The sequence below is a fragment of the Siniperca chuatsi genome, linkage group LG4 (assembly GCF_020085105.1).
Source record: "Siniperca chuatsi isolate FFG_IHB_CAS linkage group LG4, ASM2008510v1, whole genome shotgun sequence".
Classification (NCBI taxonomy): Eukaryota; Metazoa; Chordata; class Actinopteri; order Centrarchiformes; family Sinipercidae; genus Siniperca; species Siniperca chuatsi.
The window spans coordinates 24,184,815-24,202,267 of record NC_058045.1 but is presented as its reverse complement, the minus strand read 5'-3'; the positions used below and the strand labels follow the sequence as shown (position 1 = coordinate 24,202,267).

The following is a 17,453-nucleotide window of genomic DNA, read 5'->3' as shown; positions in this document are numbered from 1 at the left end:
TTAAATAAACCATCGCTTTTTTCATGCACGGATATGTAGTTTTTTCTTTTTTAACACCCAGTAAAAACCATCCATTCAGAACAGCAATAAAACTGTGAAAAGCCATGGCAAAAATATAATGTTAACAGCCATGAATTTTCACATAAGTAAAATCATATATTATGAGATATTGTTTAACAAAATATAAATTAAAAGGTTTTAGTGCCCTCAGCCCTAAGTTGATCTGCAGTTGCCTATTTTGATTTACATGGATTACCAGGCAAAGTAAAGCTTTCTAGTGTCTTTTTAAACACACTCACACACAAACACACACACATAATTATTCCTCAGTGGAAAAATAACAGCTTTATCTCCTGTGCACTCCTTTTTTTGAGTGCAGTGCCACGCTGGTAGCATAGTTTAATAGGAACTTATAAAATAAACTCAGTGAGTTAACCAGCTCCCACGTGCACATAAAAAAGTCCCGTGGATATAGAGAGCAATTGACTTTTACCTGCCTTCTCTGGGGGAAGAGGGAGGATAGGGATGGCTTTCCACAAATATCACCTCCCCTCTAATGTTCCTCTTTCTCTGTGTGCTTCTGCAAAATATACAGAGAAATGAACCAGGGAAAGTTACTGCAGTTGGCAGTTCTGGCTCAACTCCAGAGAGTTATTTGCCCACAGAATGGAAGAGATAACAGTTTGTACCATGCCTGCTAAGATCGCATTGTACTGGCCATCGCCCCATCTAAATTTACTGACATGTTATTTCATTTAGCAGGTGTCTCCAAGTTGTCTGTGTGTCTGATTGTGAATTACTCCTTACCTAGTATGTGTGATTGGTCTCAGCTAGGATGGTTCGGCTAGGAGTATCAGCTTTTATGTAAATGATGCCTTTCCACGCTTCAGGATGCAGAGACACGCTTTGAGGATCAGATCAGTAAACTGGTGTTGGAGAAACAGGAGCTGGAGTGGGAGAAGGTACGGCTGGGCCAGCATCAACAAGCAGGCTTTGCATCAACATCTGTAATATCTATATTTTGGTACTTCGATAGGTGGACATTCACAAAAGATCATGGGTGCTTCTAATCTTATTTAACAAATAGTACATTTTGATATTTTATACTTCGTTGATCATCAGTTGTTTTGATTGATTTTGTCTTCCTGTATGACAGGAATCCCTACAACATCAAAGTGAAACAGTGGCACACCAGCACACAGAATCACTCATTAATGTTAAGAAGCAGGTATGTTTTTACTGTATGGTTACAGTTTTTATATCTAAACAAATACTTTTAACAATACATTAAAACTCTCTGAACACTTTTCTATTTTCTTTTCTCAAGTTTCAGGCCAAAATAAGGAAAATTGAGGAGGAGAAGGTATGAAGAGCTTATTCCCAAAAATGTCAACGTGATACTCAGAGCATTTTATTCAATTAATGTTTTAAGTGGAATAGTAAATTCACTCATCTCAGTTGCACAATCTTGGCCCTTAGAATAGATTCTTCTATGCTGTGCTTCGGTATTTATTGTTTTTTTTTGACACTCACAGTAATAATGTAACATTTCAGGGGAAATACCAGGTCAGTGCTGAGCTAAAAGACAAGGAGATTAACAACCTGAAAGAAAAGCTGAAGTCGCTACAGGTATTGAGATGTGCAACACTCTGAGTCTCTGTCAGTCACACAAACAAACAAACACACACACACACCAGCACTTCCACTCATCACATCACATCACCTTTCTTTCTTTCTACCTATCTTTCTTCCTTTCTGTCTCCAGTTCTTTCTTTAAAATTAGAAAAATAACTGATTTTACCATTAAACTGTTCAAAGAGATAAGTAAATGAAGAAAGCTCATGCCTGACCAGAGTCAAGGGCGTAGGGTGTTAGTGCATATGCCTGACCCAGTCTGGCTCCCAGAGTGTTCGTCTTCAGACTTGACACCACAGAGGTGATATACAGCCATCCCCACGGTCCGCTGCACTTTAACAACCCAGCCGTGTTACAGAGACAATAGAGACTGTTTTTGATATTCTATCTGGGAGACACTGACTGCTGTGTTTGGCTAAAGTGAGGCCCACTTGTGTTCATTCTTGGGACATGGTCTGCTGGATTGCTTTAATTTAACACATTTTCACATCAGCGGCAGTTGGGATTGAAGTGATTTAATTGCCATACCTTGACGATCTGCTAAATTACAAATTTCAGCTCCATTGGAACAGTATGGTTCAATTAATCCATAATTAGATCTAAATAAATCATCATAGCAGTTCTTTTAATCTCAATAAATAACCTGTCTGATATCCGTTGTAATATAGTTTAGTATTTATTTGTCTCAAAATCAAACAAATGATAGGGGTATAACTGCCCACAACTACATTAATAAAAATAAAGGCAAATCTAATCTTAATATAGAATGTAGGTAATGACCTTTTTGATTTACCATACTACAGCATTTATTAGTAATTAAGACTATATTTTTGGAAGGTCATCATTTGATCCTAGGGGTTGTATTACTCTCTAAAATTAACAAGCTGCTGCATTGTCTCCTGGTCTCAAAGAATTGGTTGTCTTTGTAAGCAGGCTGGTAGATGCCGCCAGCGCTTCTCAATCTGACCCCTTTAACACATTAGTTCATTCTTGACCTTGGAAACAGCAGCTGACAAATCAGTCTCACCTTACGGTACATTGAGTAGCAGTGCTGTGTGTGTGTGTTGTATAAATATGTGACACCTTGATTTAATGTGTACACAGAGGTGGTATATTTGGTTAATGTGCAGAAAATCATGTTTTTGATGATGGGAACATCTCATTATTTTCATTTTTTGGATCCTGAGAAAAAGTATGGGAAACGTCTTTCAAATCCACATACCGTAACCCATAATGCTCTGTTCATCAGGATGAAAACCCTTTCTCTTGTTGATTTTCTTTTACTGGTATTTCACAGTTGCTAAAGTACAACTTGGAGAAGAAATCCAGTGAGCTGGTAAGGAAAGATTTCCTACTTATACAAATTGTTGACAGAGGATGGGTGGGAGTGAGAAAAATTAAAAGAGGAGGATGAGGGAACCGTGCTAAGGAGAGATGGGTTTGGAGGGAAGAGCTCATCAGGAGTAACGGATAGGGAGTGTGTGACACTTTGAACTGCCAGCACAGCAGAGAAAATATCTCTATTAAAATATTTTATAACTGGGCCTCGCTTGGTTTAACCTTCTTCACATAACAGTGTCTCAGAAAAGTGAGAGGGAGTCGAGTGAGAATGAGAGTGAAGGGAGTGAGTGGAAAAAGGAGAAAGAAGAAAAGAATCTGCTCAGCTTGATACAGACAATCAAACTATAATGGCAGTTTGAAGAGCGATAAAGCGCTCTGAGGCATGCGCTGAGTTGATTCCTTAATCCCACTGAAAGAGACAGGCACTAGCTGTGTTAGACCATGATCCTCTCAATCACTTGACAGTTGTTTACCCTGTAGTATTCTATGTCTGACAAAATAAGTATGGACATAGAGCCAGCAGCCAATTAGATTAGCTTGACAGAAAGACTGAATACAGGGGGAAACAGCTAGCCTGGCTCTGCCTATCAGCTCCTCTAAAGCTCACTAATTAATTAATTACACGTTATATCTAGTTTGTTTAATACATATGACAAGTTTGGGGTTTACAGGGGGTTATGTACAAGACTATTTCTTGGCCGGGAGAGGTGACCTCCTGGAGCCTTGTCATCACTTTAGTAGGTGGATTTTGTTACCTTTGGACAGAGCCAGGCTAGCTGTTTCCCTCTGCTTCTAGTCTTTATGCTAGGCCAAGCTAACCAGCTGCTGTTTAACAGACAGACATGAGAGTAGTATCGATCTTGTCATCAAACTCTCAGCAAGAAACTGAATAAGTGTATTTTCCAAAATGTTGAACTATTGCTTTAAGAAAAGTAACATTTTACAGTTGAAACATTTTTCCCAGTTCATCCTCATTCCTCTGTGTGTTAATTACTGGATTTATTTATGCAGTATTTTTGGAGCTAAACTTGTATTGCTGTAGTGTTTCTGCACTACACTTCCACAGATCTGTGAGTCAAACAGTCTCGAGTACTATGGCAACTTATTTCTTGGATTTTTCTCTCTGTAGAGGGCACTCATTTCTTTGTCTGTTTTAACTATACCCCTTCCACAGGAACAGAAACTAGCATTGCAGAGCAGGTCTAAGGACAGCCACTTGAACCAGCTGGGGGAGGTTGAGAAACGTTTCAGTGCTCTGACACGGCAGTGTGCCATTGTCAAGCAGGCCCACGAGAAACTAGAGCAAAATGGTAATGAATGGATGGATAGCTGGATACATACACTGAAAGGCTGATATATAGATGTTCTTCCTGTGGTGATGGCTGTAAGTTTACAAATTATACGCTGCAGAGACAGAATTTGCCTGAATCAATTCGCCGGAATCAATTCACAGGGACCTTGGTCCGTCCTGACTTGATACAGTAGTATGACTCAGCTCTTTCAGAAACAGCAGCACATTAATTCCCGCAAATATCCAGTTTCACTTCATCCCAATCATATTATTTTGGGGTTGAGATCTGGGTAATAAACAAAGGTCACTGTCATGTTCCTTTAAATGCCCCTCCAGAGTAAACCGTGGCTATGAAGGGATCTCCCAGGTCAGCAACAAAATGTAGTGTTAGACAGTGCTCAGTTGCTACCACAGGGCTTTATGTGAGCCAATAAAACATTCCCACAACATGCCATCAACAGGCCAGGCTCCATGGATCCATGCTGTTGACAACAAATATGCATCCAGCTGTTAAATGCTACATTTTGCTGCTCTTCAGCCATCCACTTCTGTGCTACATGTCCAACGTAGCTTACTCTACTTGTTCTCAGCTGACAATAGAGGAAATAGGCATGATTTTGTGCTGCTGTAGCCCAGGTGCCTTGAGGTTCAATGAGCTGTTTTTTTGAGATTACCTTTTGCCCAATAGCATGCAGATTTGGACATTTTGAGTGTCTATGTTATTATGCAATCTGTTTTTAAATGTAGGTGTGATCCACCATTTAGAGGAGCAACATGTTTACTTAAAAAGAGAGACAGATTTAATAATGTGTGTACAGCATATGTCATGTCATGAATGTTGACACTAGCAGATAGCAGCTTCTCTGGAGGCTTACAGTAACATACAGTGCTGTATGTACTGTTGAAATACATTAGCTTGCTAATATGAATATGTGCTGTTAACAGTAGAAGGCTTTACATTATAAGTAACCCTTGTAATCTCAAATTGTAGCCAATTACACTGTCACAGCCACGTTGCCCATTTTTCTACATTTATCACAAATTCCTAAACCACAGTATCTCTGTTTATGTAAAGGGATGATAGTTATACAGTTGGCTCATTCTGCCAGAGTTGTTGCTAATTTAAAAAAAATACTTTTTTGTGACATCCCTGGAAAGTGTTACTCATCATTTACTGTAAGGAACACAGAACAACCAGAGTGAAAATATTAAACTATAGTAACTGATAAAAAATAAAATATTTTGAAATAAATATGGTGAGTTTGTGAGTTGTATGGGATCCCTTCCTGTCTGCCCTTGTGTGTGTGTCACTCATTAATGGCAGACCATTGTAGTTATGTCATAGCATTTTGTATGATGGTGTCTTACTGTGTGTAATTCTTACAGTTGATGAGGCCATGAACATAAATAAGAAACTGACTTTGGCAAATGGAAAACAAGAAGCAACCATTGTGTCACTAAAGAAGGTATGTGGAAAAGTGCCTTAAAATTTGGAATTATTTGTCATCCCATTTTATTTAATATATCTAACTGTGGGTCACACAAAATGCTTTTGCATTTTTTGCAAGTTTGAACCCATTGTCAGTTTTTTCCTGTATCATAGCTAATAAAAACCCACGGTGTCCCAAGAAATAGCATTAAAATTATTAAGTATTTAAACAAAATCTTGAGAAATCAACTTCAAAGGAATCAACTTGGATAAATTTGTACCTTTGACATGTTTGATGTATGGTGCTTTCTCAGGAGTTGGAGGAGGTCAGTAAAAAGCTGATCATGGCCAAGATGTCATCCGTTAGACATGACAAGATCCTTAGTCCTACAGGAAGAGAGCAGTGTATACAGCAGCTGCAACAGAAACTGAGCATGGTAAGTGACAATCAATAAATAAGAATACATCTTTTATGCTAACCCAAAATCAAATCAAGTTTATTGTCACATACACAATCATACGCAGTACAACGTCTAGTGCAATTTGTTCTCTGCATTTAACCCATCCTAAGTATTAGGAGCAGCGGGCAGCTACTGTGCAGTGCCCGGGGACCAACTCCAGTTCTAAGGCCAGTGCCTTGGTCAAGGGCACTGACAGGAGGATTAGCATGTTTTTGACACTGATCTCTATCACATCAAAATCAAACTCCAATTCTCATTAAGAAAATTTGCCAGAAAGCTAATAATGATGCATACTTTTTCTACATTTCCTTTGCATGTTTAGGAAACTGAAATGAACAAGAAACTGGGTGAGGAAAATGTAGCTGTAAGAGCAGAAAAGCAGGTAAGAAATTAGAAAACAGGAAGAAAACCATATGTGACCACTACCTGAACCTTGATGCTCTTTCTCCACTGATATTTTGTGAGTGTGTTTGTTTTAGAGGCTGCTTTGCTGTCCAATGTAATATTGAAAAAAATGTCTTTTTGAAAGAAATTGTATTTAACCTTTTATGATTTAATATGGTATAAGCTAAAACCAAGCTTGGCCGGTCATATAACTGTAATGTCGTATGGCGCCATTGTGGATACCTATATTGTGTGTATGTGTGTTTGTACAGGAGGTGATGAGATCTTTGCAGCATACCCAGCAGCTGTTGTTGAGTCAGACACAGATAGTAAGCAGAGTAGAGCTGGAGCTGCAGACACAAAGAGAGCAGTACCAGGTCAGAGTCTTTCATCCTTTTCTGGTTTATGGACATAACTGTTCATATTGTATGCATATACATAAGCATAGACTTACTCTCATACTTGCCTTAAATTGCCTTATTTTGAATAATTTTTTTCTTGCCATCTGAGCCTAGATTTATACCATGTTGTCCTGTTTCCCACCATATCAATTATTGATGTATTAGTTTAGATACAATTTAAATTTTGAGCTGAAAAAGACTTCAAAGGTCGATAACAAACAAGAAAAGAATAGAAACCTAGCTTATAGTGGAACTCTTACTAAATCATGAAAAGTTATGGACTGCTAAACCAGGGCAGACCTTGTATATCTTCATCACCCTATTTACTGTCAGTAAATGTATATTATATTTAAAGTAATTTTATTAAAACAATTATAAAAAAATATATAGCAAAACTGTCATTTTTTACATTTTGCAGTTTGATATGAAAGTAAAGTGGTTTTGCCTACAAGTAGCCACAATTTGCTGCAATATTGCTGAACTAATAAAGATAATAAAGAAGAAGACGGAAGGAGGCATAGACAACATAAAACTGTCCAGAATGACAGTTTTATGTTGCATTTTTTTAACAGGTCATCTGGAATTTAGACACATACTTTCATTTTTAAGTGTTTTTTTTTATCTTTAGGATAGATAAAGCTGAAAGACACATGGAAAACATCACATTGTGTAATCATCCAGATTGAAACTGGAAATGGTATGATTTCAGGCTTATTCAATTATAATTCAGGGGCAAAAAAATATTTTTAAGTAAGATGGGAATAAAACAGGAGGATTATTGCTAGTACATTTCTGAGACGGTATGTGTGAATCTTGTGCTGAAAAAACAAACAGCTTCTTGGAAAATGATGCTAAACTCAGTGGGGTTACTTTTGTTGATCTTCTTGACTTCCCCCTTGTTTTTTACTTTCTTGGGTGCACCTAGCCATCAATTTTATTCTTTTACTGATGTAAGCAAATGTATGTCAAAATGGATTTGAATGATAGGGAATGTGGTGCATTTCACCACCTACTGGTCCCACACAGGTCAGGAATTTTTCAGGGTCTATTTAAATGATTATCGAGTGAATTTACACAAGGACAGAAATAAATGACGACCAGCATTTCTTCTCATAAATGTGATGAATGTGCTGTTGTATATCACAACATATACATTAGTGAATATGGTCCCCTCTGCAACTGAATGATAGTTAGTGTGTTTATTCTCCATTTATGGCTTTACAGTTTATTATTCTCTTTTCTTCTCTCTGTACCCCCTTCTCATTTTTAATTTACCTATTCATTCATTTATTAAAATCATTATTAAAATGACACAAGCCAACTGATTTGTATTAGCAAGAAGCCCTCTCTCTCCCTGCGCTGTTTAAGACCTTCTGTTCACGTTAAATAAACACATAAAAATTTAGTATTGCATTAAAAATCCTATGGGCGATTAATTTTACTGCAGGACCTTAAGCAGGAACACGGGGTGATGCGAAAGAAAAGCAAGGCAATGGAAGACAAGGTGGCCCAACTGATGGAGAGTTTCGCTGCTTCCAAGACCGGCTGGGACCAAGAGGTAGAAGAAAAACTGTAGTGTGAGAGAGGGCAGTACGATGGTGACATTTTAATATAACAAAAGCATTTGTCAGGTTAGATGGTAATGTCAAAAAAAGGAAAATTGTTAGTGATAAATTGTTTGTCATACTGAAACATCAGAAAAGAGTGATTGTGTCTTTTTTAATTCATCTGTGTACGTTTGTATTAAACAGAAGGCAATGTTTCTGGATCGCATCAAGAGTGAGCTGCAGGACCTTCAAGCAGTGAAAGATGCTTACGAAGAGCTTCAACAGAAACACACTGAACTGTCCTCACAGGCCAAAGTGCAGGCCCAGCATATATATGAATTGGAGGTACAGACACAAACACATGTATAGTGGCAGATCTCATCTGCCAACTACGCCTGTAAGAAGCACCTGCTCGATAATCTTACGTATCACACCTTTTTTAGTACAGTGCTTATAAACTACACTGAAATACCAGAAAAATATGAATACCTGTGATTTGATACAGTACAATACAATCACTCTGAAATAAATCCAACCATTAGGAAGCTTATCATCAGTTTTTGTTGAGACTGTATTGATGAGTGCTATGGTCATTTTGGAGGCTGTGGTACCTTTGTGTTGGAAAGTGTTTCTAACAGAATATTGGACAAAGCAGTTGGAAAGCACTAGCAGTCCATAATGAACTGTTGAAAGTTCAGGGATAGAGTGGTCACAAGTTCATCTGACTACATTATTTTTGCCAGACAGTTGAATATAGGACTTGTGAAGCAATTTGCTGGTCAACTGTGCCCTTGTGTGTGGCGTCACATACTATAGTATAAGTGTGAATAAAAGCAAGTGTGAACGAAGTGACATCCAACATGTGTGGTTAATAACAGAAACACCTGTCAACCAAAATAAAAAACATTGGTAACAGATGAAAAAGTTGCAAAGGCAGGGAAAACTCACAATTGGACATCCTAAGCATGTGATTTTTTTATTTATTTTTTTACACAGATGAGAGACAGCAGTCAGAACCTCAGTGTTTCTACTCAGATCTTCCCCACGTTAGTCGAGGAAATCAGAAGAGAGGAAACTCTTACTGAACCTATCCCCAGCTCTGAGCTGCCTAGCTTTGGCAGTCTGCAGCACATGGCCTATACTCAGACCAAAAACCCAGCCTGTCTGGAGGACACAGGAGCTGTGACTGTGCTAGTTGCCACTGGAGCAACTGGAGGTCAGCCAGCTAAATATAAACCTAACAGTGGATAAACATATTTTATTACTTGTTACATTCTGAGAATTCAGCATTTTACTCAGAACACACAAGCAATTTATTGACACATTATAAGACAGTCACATTTTTGCACTAAAAGCCATAGCATTTTTATGACCAGTACAATTTTTTTCTAAACATTTACATTGTGTTCTCTTTCAGGACAAGGCACCCCAAACCACCATCAACATTCTCAGTTTAAACAGCCCCTAAATCCTCCGTTTAGCTGCCCACTTACCAACAACAACCTTTTCAGCGTCTATAGTCTCTCTGGAACAACAGGCAGTGACACCAACATATTAAACAAATACATAAACAACTCTAACACGAGTGAGAGTGATCCTGATGTAGTTTCAGATTTAATTTATGCTACTTCCTCTGTACCTGATGCTGGTCTGCTGATTAGCAAAGGTAGCTTTGTGAGCGACACATCAACTGTATCTAGCCACAGGTCTATCAATGGATCTGTAGACTTACTGAGCAAAGAAAAGACTGATGAAGGGAATGGAGGAATGAGTGGGAAAGAACAGGGAGGGAAAGATGATGTGAAACAAGGAAAGAACAACAGAGAAGAAGAGGAAATAAATGAAGAGCAGCAGTGGAATAGAGAAGAGGTCCAAGGAGAAGATGCAAAGGAGAGTTTGGAGAGTGCTGGAGAAAAGAGAGGCACGCTCATGGTCCAAACAACAGATAGAGCAGACAGACGAGAGGATAGCCAGCGGTCAACAAAGGATGCAGGGGACACCAAACAGCCTGAAACAGAAACAAAAGATAGAGCAGGGGGAGAAGGGACAGATGGAGCGGAGGAGAGAGGAAAGACAGGGCTGCACACGCCAGAAACTCCAGAAACCCAGATACCGGCCCAGACTACTGATAGGACTACCAAGAAGAGCAACACGCAGAAGGTCATTGACTTCATGGACAGTGAGCCACTGCTGGCTGCCCATGAGCCCTCAGACTGCTCACAAAGTCTCTCTCAGAAAGTCAGTGAGAAGGATTCTGACTCTAGCCATGTGAACAAAGGATATGAGATGAGGAGAGAAGTACATACCCTCTGTTTTGATAAGCACCAAAGTGTCAGCCATGGGCCAAACTCTGTCTTTCAAGCGGTGCAACGCCTCTGTCATGATAAGGTCCAAACATTTGCTGAGTCACTTACTCAAATGCCCAGTCCAATTCTTAAAGTGTTTGAGAAAACCACGGAAGAGAAGCCATCCGACAAATTAGCAGCCAATATCCCCACTGAAGTTTCTGAACCTCTCAATCAGTCAAGTATCTGTAGCTCACAGACCAATACTACAACATTAGCTGCTCAGTCGGAAGGTATTGTCAGTATCCATGAGTCAGAGACGACTACAACACAACCTAGTAATCCTTCTGACATTACCAGCGACGTGATGCAAACAGATGAAATGTGTGATACACTTGTGAGTAAAGAATTTGTATTGATGAGAACAATGGTCGAACCACAAGCATTACCTCAAAGTCAGGAGATCTCAGAGCAGGAGAGTGGACAGCTGAAGTCTCTGGTAACTGATGATGAGGATGGTGATTCTAGTGCATATAAGATGAGGGAAGGTCAGTCAAATGTAGACACACGTGAAAACGATGCCTGTGAGTCTTCCCAGGAACCTATGGAAAAATCTAATTTGAAGGATGTCTGTGTTGATATCAAAATGGATACTGTGGACGTTGAATCTGAGGTTGAGACTGGCAGCTGTCAGGAGCGCATGAAAAGTTACAAAATAGAAGATGCAGGAGATGCAAAGACGACTAAATGTGAAACTGATTTGAAGCTCTCTGTCCATCCAAGTCATGAGAACTGTGCATCACCAGAGACTGGCAGCGCAAAATGCTATGAGCAGTCTCCAGCAAAAGAAATGCTGCTTGATGATAACAATAAGTCATCTCTGCCCAGCAATAAGACTTACAGGTTGTCATTTGTATGGGGCAGTGCTCAGAGAAAAACAGTAAGCTCCAGTACTAAGTTAGATGTCTCTGTCCTGCATCAGTTTGTTCATGTCTTACAATTAAAATATTTAAGCATTACCGTTTAGTGGCCTTCAAGAGAGCCTTAAAGGTAAATTTGTATTGGTTATGATAACATTTTACTCGCCTTTGGGAATGCAGCTTTACACAGCTATATAATACAGTATACAGAGCAAACCACAGGTTTTATAAGCAAAAATAAATGATAAATGAACGTTAGAATTACCAAACTGTCAGATGTAAACATCCATTAGATTTTGCAGCACGTCCTCTTGGTTCAGCTTTGACCTTCAAAACTTGTATTGTTTATTGCACACAGTTTTACAGTGCAGTTTTAATCAACATTTTCTATTGATGTTTTCATTATTAAATCAGTGGTTTAGATAATTGAGGTAAACTAGGGATTTTTTAAAAACCAATCTGATCGTCTAATTGCTCATGTTGCTTATCCTACTGGACTAGATTCTAAAGCTGCGTCTGCAGGTATTGCTGCTACCCCAGATCTCAGCAGTGACATTGGTGTGCAAAATATATCAGACACGATAGGAATGATGGTCAAGTCCACCAAAACAAAATCCAGGTCGAAAACCCCCCCAAATTTTGATGCCATTTAGACTTAGAAATGTGTTAAAGCACAAAACAAACTTATTAATGGACACACTATATGATCAGTATTGTTACAGTGGTTATTTTTATCATTGATATCATTGATGTTTTTTCAGGGATCCTCCATGTCTGAGCAAAGTACAAGTGATCCTGGTGGACTCCTCGGACATCCTCCCACCACAATACCCATGTTCCTCAAAAGCAAGCACAACAAAGGTGATGGTTGCATTTATGTGATCCATTTCATTAAAAAAGCATTAGGCCACTGCGGAACACAATAGTACTGCACTGTTGGTTCACTGGTAACCTCTGATATTGTGAACTCCGTATTCTCTGTATTTCATACCATTATCTAATTCATTGTTCCCTTCTTGCTGTTCTTGCCATATCACCTAATTCCTGCTAGTCCCCTTGGTGATTACCGGGGCTTCGGATCTGTTGAATGGCTCCGGTGTCTCTGGGACTGCAGCTTCCTCGAGGAGACACCAGCAGGGAGAGACATGCAGTGAGACAGCAACAGCAGACACGGTCAGTTACAGAACCTGTTATGAAGTAAGAAGCTGCTCTTTTGTGCCAAACTCTTGTGACATACTCACAAATTGATACTCAAAAATTATATTAAGCTCCACACACTATAAACCACCAGCCTCTACATGGAACAGACTTGAAACTGATCCCAGTGTTACAGGTAACAGAGGTTAAACAGCATTGATGATTTACCTGCCCCTATATCTCATATGATGTATTAATGATTCTTCACTATATTATGATCTCAACTTACAGCTATGTGGAAAATTTAATTTAAACTGTTCAAGCCCATGTCCAAGTATATTTCATCACAGTAAAACCACAGCATTGTTCCACATTAGGACTTGGTGCAAAACAGCAGGAAATGGCCACAGTGTGATGTTCACATAGAAACATATGAGCAGCCTCAGAGGAAGTTAGAATGACCCTTTTATAAAATATTTTCTCTATCAAATAAATTGGTTTGAGGTCATTTCTGTTCCATAGATTCTGAGTTTCATCATTTTATAAAATGTGTCTGAGTGGACCCCGGGGGAAATTTGTGCTAGAGCTTAATGAATATGTCTGTTGTATGAAGCTGACATGTCCTCATGAGAACTAGACATTATGATGCTTTTTCAACATTTTTGTGGTCCAAAAAGCTTAGAATGTGAGAGCAAGCAAATGTTAGCTCAGGCCAACACATTTAACAAAATGTACATAATATCGGAGAAAGATTTTAGACGTATAAAACTTTGACAAATGTTAAGTCAGGTGTTGAGTGAAAGGACGTAGCTGATGTATGCTGAACTCTTAGACGTCCTGTAGACAGCCAGACAGACAGAGAATGAATGACCTGTGGAAGAAAATCTACCTAATGATGCTTGGGTACCTCTCCTCTCTCACTTACTCAGTCTTTATCCATCCCCTCACTCGCTCTCTTCCTCTGTCACTTCATCATCCATCTCTCACTCACTCACTTTCTCCATCCTCTTGCTAGTTCTCTCTTTTTCATTCTCTGTTTCACTTTTTCACTCTCACACACTCTCATGCTCTCTTTTGTCACCATCACCGCAAACTGTCACACTGTGTTTTATAAGATCCAGGTGCTGGCAATTGAGGGAGATAGAGTGCAACATGCCTAGAGTATGAGAAAAAAAACTGGTCTGATAGTTAAACAAATTGCAGTGAGGGCCAAAGCCCTTATTTTCTGCAGACTCTGAACACTGGGAACATCACACAGAGTTCAGTCTGGGCCTGGCTACTTTCTCTATGCTGGATACTGTTACATATCAGTTGCCACTGGTTATTGTCTGCCATGCATTTGTTTATCAGTTAATGTTCCTTTCACTAGAAATTTTCAGTTTCCCCAGGAGGCACTGGGGCCTGAGAAAGAATGAATCCTTAAACTGCTTTTTCTTTACAGACTAAATATAATAAAAACACTACTGTTTAGTAGTAGTATGTGTTTGAGCTCTATTATTTGTACTTTTTGGTGTCATTTTTACATAGGAGAGCAGAGCTTCTCTCTCCATCAGTTCTTTTCCAGTCTCCACATCCTCCATCACAGTCAGCAGACTGTCATGGCAGACCACCCCAGGGTAAGTCCATTTACCCTACATAAAGAAGACCCTCATCCTTCCTACTACAATAGACCTTGTACTACAGTGCAAACTACATGTGTTTGGTGGGCATAAAAACTTCATTAGTAGTTGTGACTATTATTGCAGTTTTTATTTAGAATTTTGAGCTAAATATATCCACGACTTCACAAGTTGTCGGGAAGAGGTTACTTAAAATGTTCGAACTGCAACAGAGGTTGCAGATCATCCAAAAACACCCTGCTAGCTGAATGAAAATGTCCTTGATCAGCCAAGTTATAATGATAATTCATTGTTCACTAAAGTGATGAAATTAAAGAGTAAATTAATATAGGATTATATCGATTTTGCCCTACTGTCGTATTTCACACTTATGCAGAGCAAACTTTATTGGTATTGTCGGCCCAGAGCAGTGATAGACAGTGAGAACAAACACAGTGTCACTCTTAATGCCTAACTCCGCTGCACCATGCAGGTTACAAAAAATATGACATTTTAACAAAATTTCTGACAAGTTTTAAGTCATTATTTTAACATAATATGAAGGTGATTTCATAACGCTTCATGTCCAGTGTGTATCTCCAAGAGCTCTGTCATTGGCAGTCATAGTATAATTGCTGACTAAAACTAGCTAATGTTAATTTCTTCTTACACCAGGTGTAGCAGAGCTACTACCTCAGCTGCAGGTCCGAGTTCTGAGTCAGACTGGGAACTCTTCTGCTCCCAGGAGAGGGAAGACCAACAGTCATCATCATTCAGAACCCAGATCTCCAAAATCGAACAGTTCCTCAACACAGAGAGGCTCCGTTTGCCCAAAAGACGAAGAACTGACAACTAAACCACCAAAACGTACTGTTCTATTTAGGGATGCTACTGTATTTATAGTTACATTTCAAAAGTCTTCTTCTGTAGCACATATTTGGTAACTACTGGTGGTGCAGGTTTAAATGTTCTGAAAGCTATTACTTGTACTATATACAGTAAATGCATTAATGATTCCTTTCAACTTATTAGATTCCCTTCTGATTATATTTAGGTGGGTTTTATTTGCAAAGTTATCAAAGCCTAAGCTGAAAAATTGTGCAAGAGTTTTTGGCTTAAATCATTGCCTGTTCATATTACTCTTATAAAAACATTTCTACATTTTATTCGAGTGGAAAACTGCTCTGTTGTTTATGTTGCTGTATCTTAAAGATTTTATTTTAACATACACTTGTATGTTTATAAAGCAGTGTTGAAATGTATGCATTATCATCTATACAAAAATAAAACATTTGGCTTACATTTGGATTTACTGGCCATTTGATAGCTTTATGAAGTTGTCAGTTGTATCAGTTGTTTTCCAAATAATCTACATAAAAGACAGCATCAGCAGTGAATTTGGTTCTAACCCTGATATGTCTCTCCCTTCACGAGTACGTTTTGATCAACAAGGACAGTACAGCCAGCTCTCGACTGCCTCACTGACCAGAGCAACATAACTTGGCACAGCAAACCCTACAGACAGCTGGTTGTCCTTTTTAGGCAAGGACAAATTTATTGAAACAACAAAACAGTATGTGTTACATTTGGTTTACTGGAGTCATGTATTCACAGGATGTCATGCATTTCACAGCAAATAGCCAGATAAACAGCGAAGGCCAAGCACTGTTGTCTAAAGGCCTGTAACTGTTAACATGCTAATTAACATTAATTAGCATCATGGCCAATCAGGGTTGCATGTCTCAGAGGAGCTCTAATTGTAGAGGCACCTTTGATCAACACCATGTTGTTTCTACTGCTGCTGCTGCTGTTGGGTCAATTACGACTTGGGATACAACTGGTTAGAATCTATTAACACGTATTAACATAAATTGAGAGATAACAATTAGCACAACCCCCCAACCCTAATTAACAAAAATCAATTAGCAAACATACGTCTAATTAACACATTCTAACGAGCCTCTCGTTAACTTTATGTTCCCTGCGAGGATGATGGAGGAAAGAACATATGGCCCTATGTGAGCATGAAGCAGCTGACCCTCAGATCTTCAGTTTGACTGCTACGTATGTACTGTAGTACATCTCTGGTTTGGAAGTGGACTAGAAGAACTGCACAGTATAATAGAGCTTTGTTTAAGTAAACATTTCTCTGAGCTGAGCAGTAGAAGCAGAAATTATCTTGGTTCTTCTTGGATCAGTTTACTGGATGGTGTAGCAGTTTGGATGAATAAGTAGAGTGACAGTAAATTTAGGGTGTCTCCAGTGAGATTCCTTGTAAGTAGGACAGTTATCCTGGAAACTGATTTATTCTAAGGCCAATCAGATAGTGAAACCGCAATGGGCTCAGACAAAAGCCACAGCGGTTTAGCCATCGAAAAGAAGAACATTTAGGCTTAACTCTGGCTGAAATATAAACAAACGTATGTGCATTGAAATCCTTTAGCTGTCGTGTTTGACACTTGTTTTGTTGCAGCCATAATTGGGGCAGAATATGTATTGAAATTTACTGAAGTCCAGAGCTGACATTTGTTGGAGGGTCTTAATTTAAAATCTGGCTTCTCTTTTTTAACATATAAGGGTTAAGGTGCATGTAGGAAAGGAGCTAAATTGTACTGGTGTTCCTTGGCTATGTTAATCTGGGTTTTTAGTCAGTTGGGAATGAGAATAGCAATAAAAGGGAATTACAAAAAGTATGAAAGTCAATTGAAATACTTTTGTGTTAGAAAGGTGATGCTGATTTAATCTTTTTCTCATGCAGAAACATTAGATTTTTGTGTACATTTTTAAAATCCTGATGTAGGACAGGTACATGGATAGGGAAGTTTCTGTCACTGGCTGCAAAGCTCTCGCAAACATTCTGCTCACGTACTAAAATTAACAGCGCACATTTTGATGGTGGCACAAGGTCTCCGCTTGGTCCATCTTACTACACTTACTGATAATGAATACGCCTGAATGTTAATGCGCTCATAAAGAAATCTGGAGCGTTTGAGTGGATCTGCCGACCACTGCTGACCCTTATCC

At 38.9% G+C, this 17,453-nt stretch overlaps 1 protein-coding gene across 10 annotated transcripts in view; it reads left to right on the top strand.

Annotated features, from left to right (window-relative positions):
• The window catches only part of LOC122874927 (coiled-coil domain-containing protein 73-like), a 31,049-nt gene extending 15,318 nt beyond the window's left edge, over window positions 1-15,731 (top strand). For 5 of the 10 annotated variants that reach the window (XM_044193476.1, XM_044193471.1, XM_044193472.1 and 2 more), the window contains 18 exons: window positions 891-962; window positions 1,157-1,228; window positions 1,328-1,363; window positions 1,555-1,629; window positions 2,933-2,971; window positions 4,151-4,286; window positions 5,654-5,733; window positions 6,011-6,133; window positions 6,480-6,539; window positions 6,814-6,918; window positions 8,390-8,500; window positions 8,694-8,834; window positions 9,486-9,705; window positions 9,907-11,714; window positions 12,456-12,555; window positions 12,746-12,867; window positions 14,359-14,447; window positions 15,105-15,731. In XM_044193476.1, the coding sequence (XP_044049411.1) occupies window positions 891-962; window positions 1,157-1,228; window positions 1,328-1,363; window positions 1,555-1,629; window positions 2,933-2,971; window positions 4,151-4,286; window positions 5,654-5,733; window positions 6,011-6,133; window positions 6,480-6,539; window positions 6,814-6,918; window positions 8,390-8,500; window positions 8,694-8,834; window positions 9,486-9,705; window positions 9,907-11,714; window positions 12,456-12,555; window positions 12,746-12,867; window positions 14,359-14,447; window positions 15,105-15,285 (3,570 nt within the window). In that variant the 3' untranslated portion in view covers window positions 15,286-15,731. Of the gene's footprint in view, window positions 1-890; window positions 963-1,156; window positions 1,229-1,327; window positions 1,364-1,554; window positions 1,630-2,932; window positions 2,972-4,150; window positions 4,287-5,653; window positions 5,734-6,010; window positions 6,134-6,479; window positions 6,540-6,813; window positions 6,919-7,585; window positions 7,640-8,389; window positions 8,501-8,693; window positions 8,835-9,485; window positions 9,706-9,906; window positions 11,715-12,455; window positions 12,556-12,745; window positions 12,868-14,358; window positions 14,448-15,104 lie in introns of those variants that run through there. The other 5 variants (XM_044193478.1, XM_044193479.1, XM_044193477.1 and 2 more) reach the window with 5 other exon arrangements.
• Window positions 15,732-17,453: the final 1,722 nt, after the last annotated feature.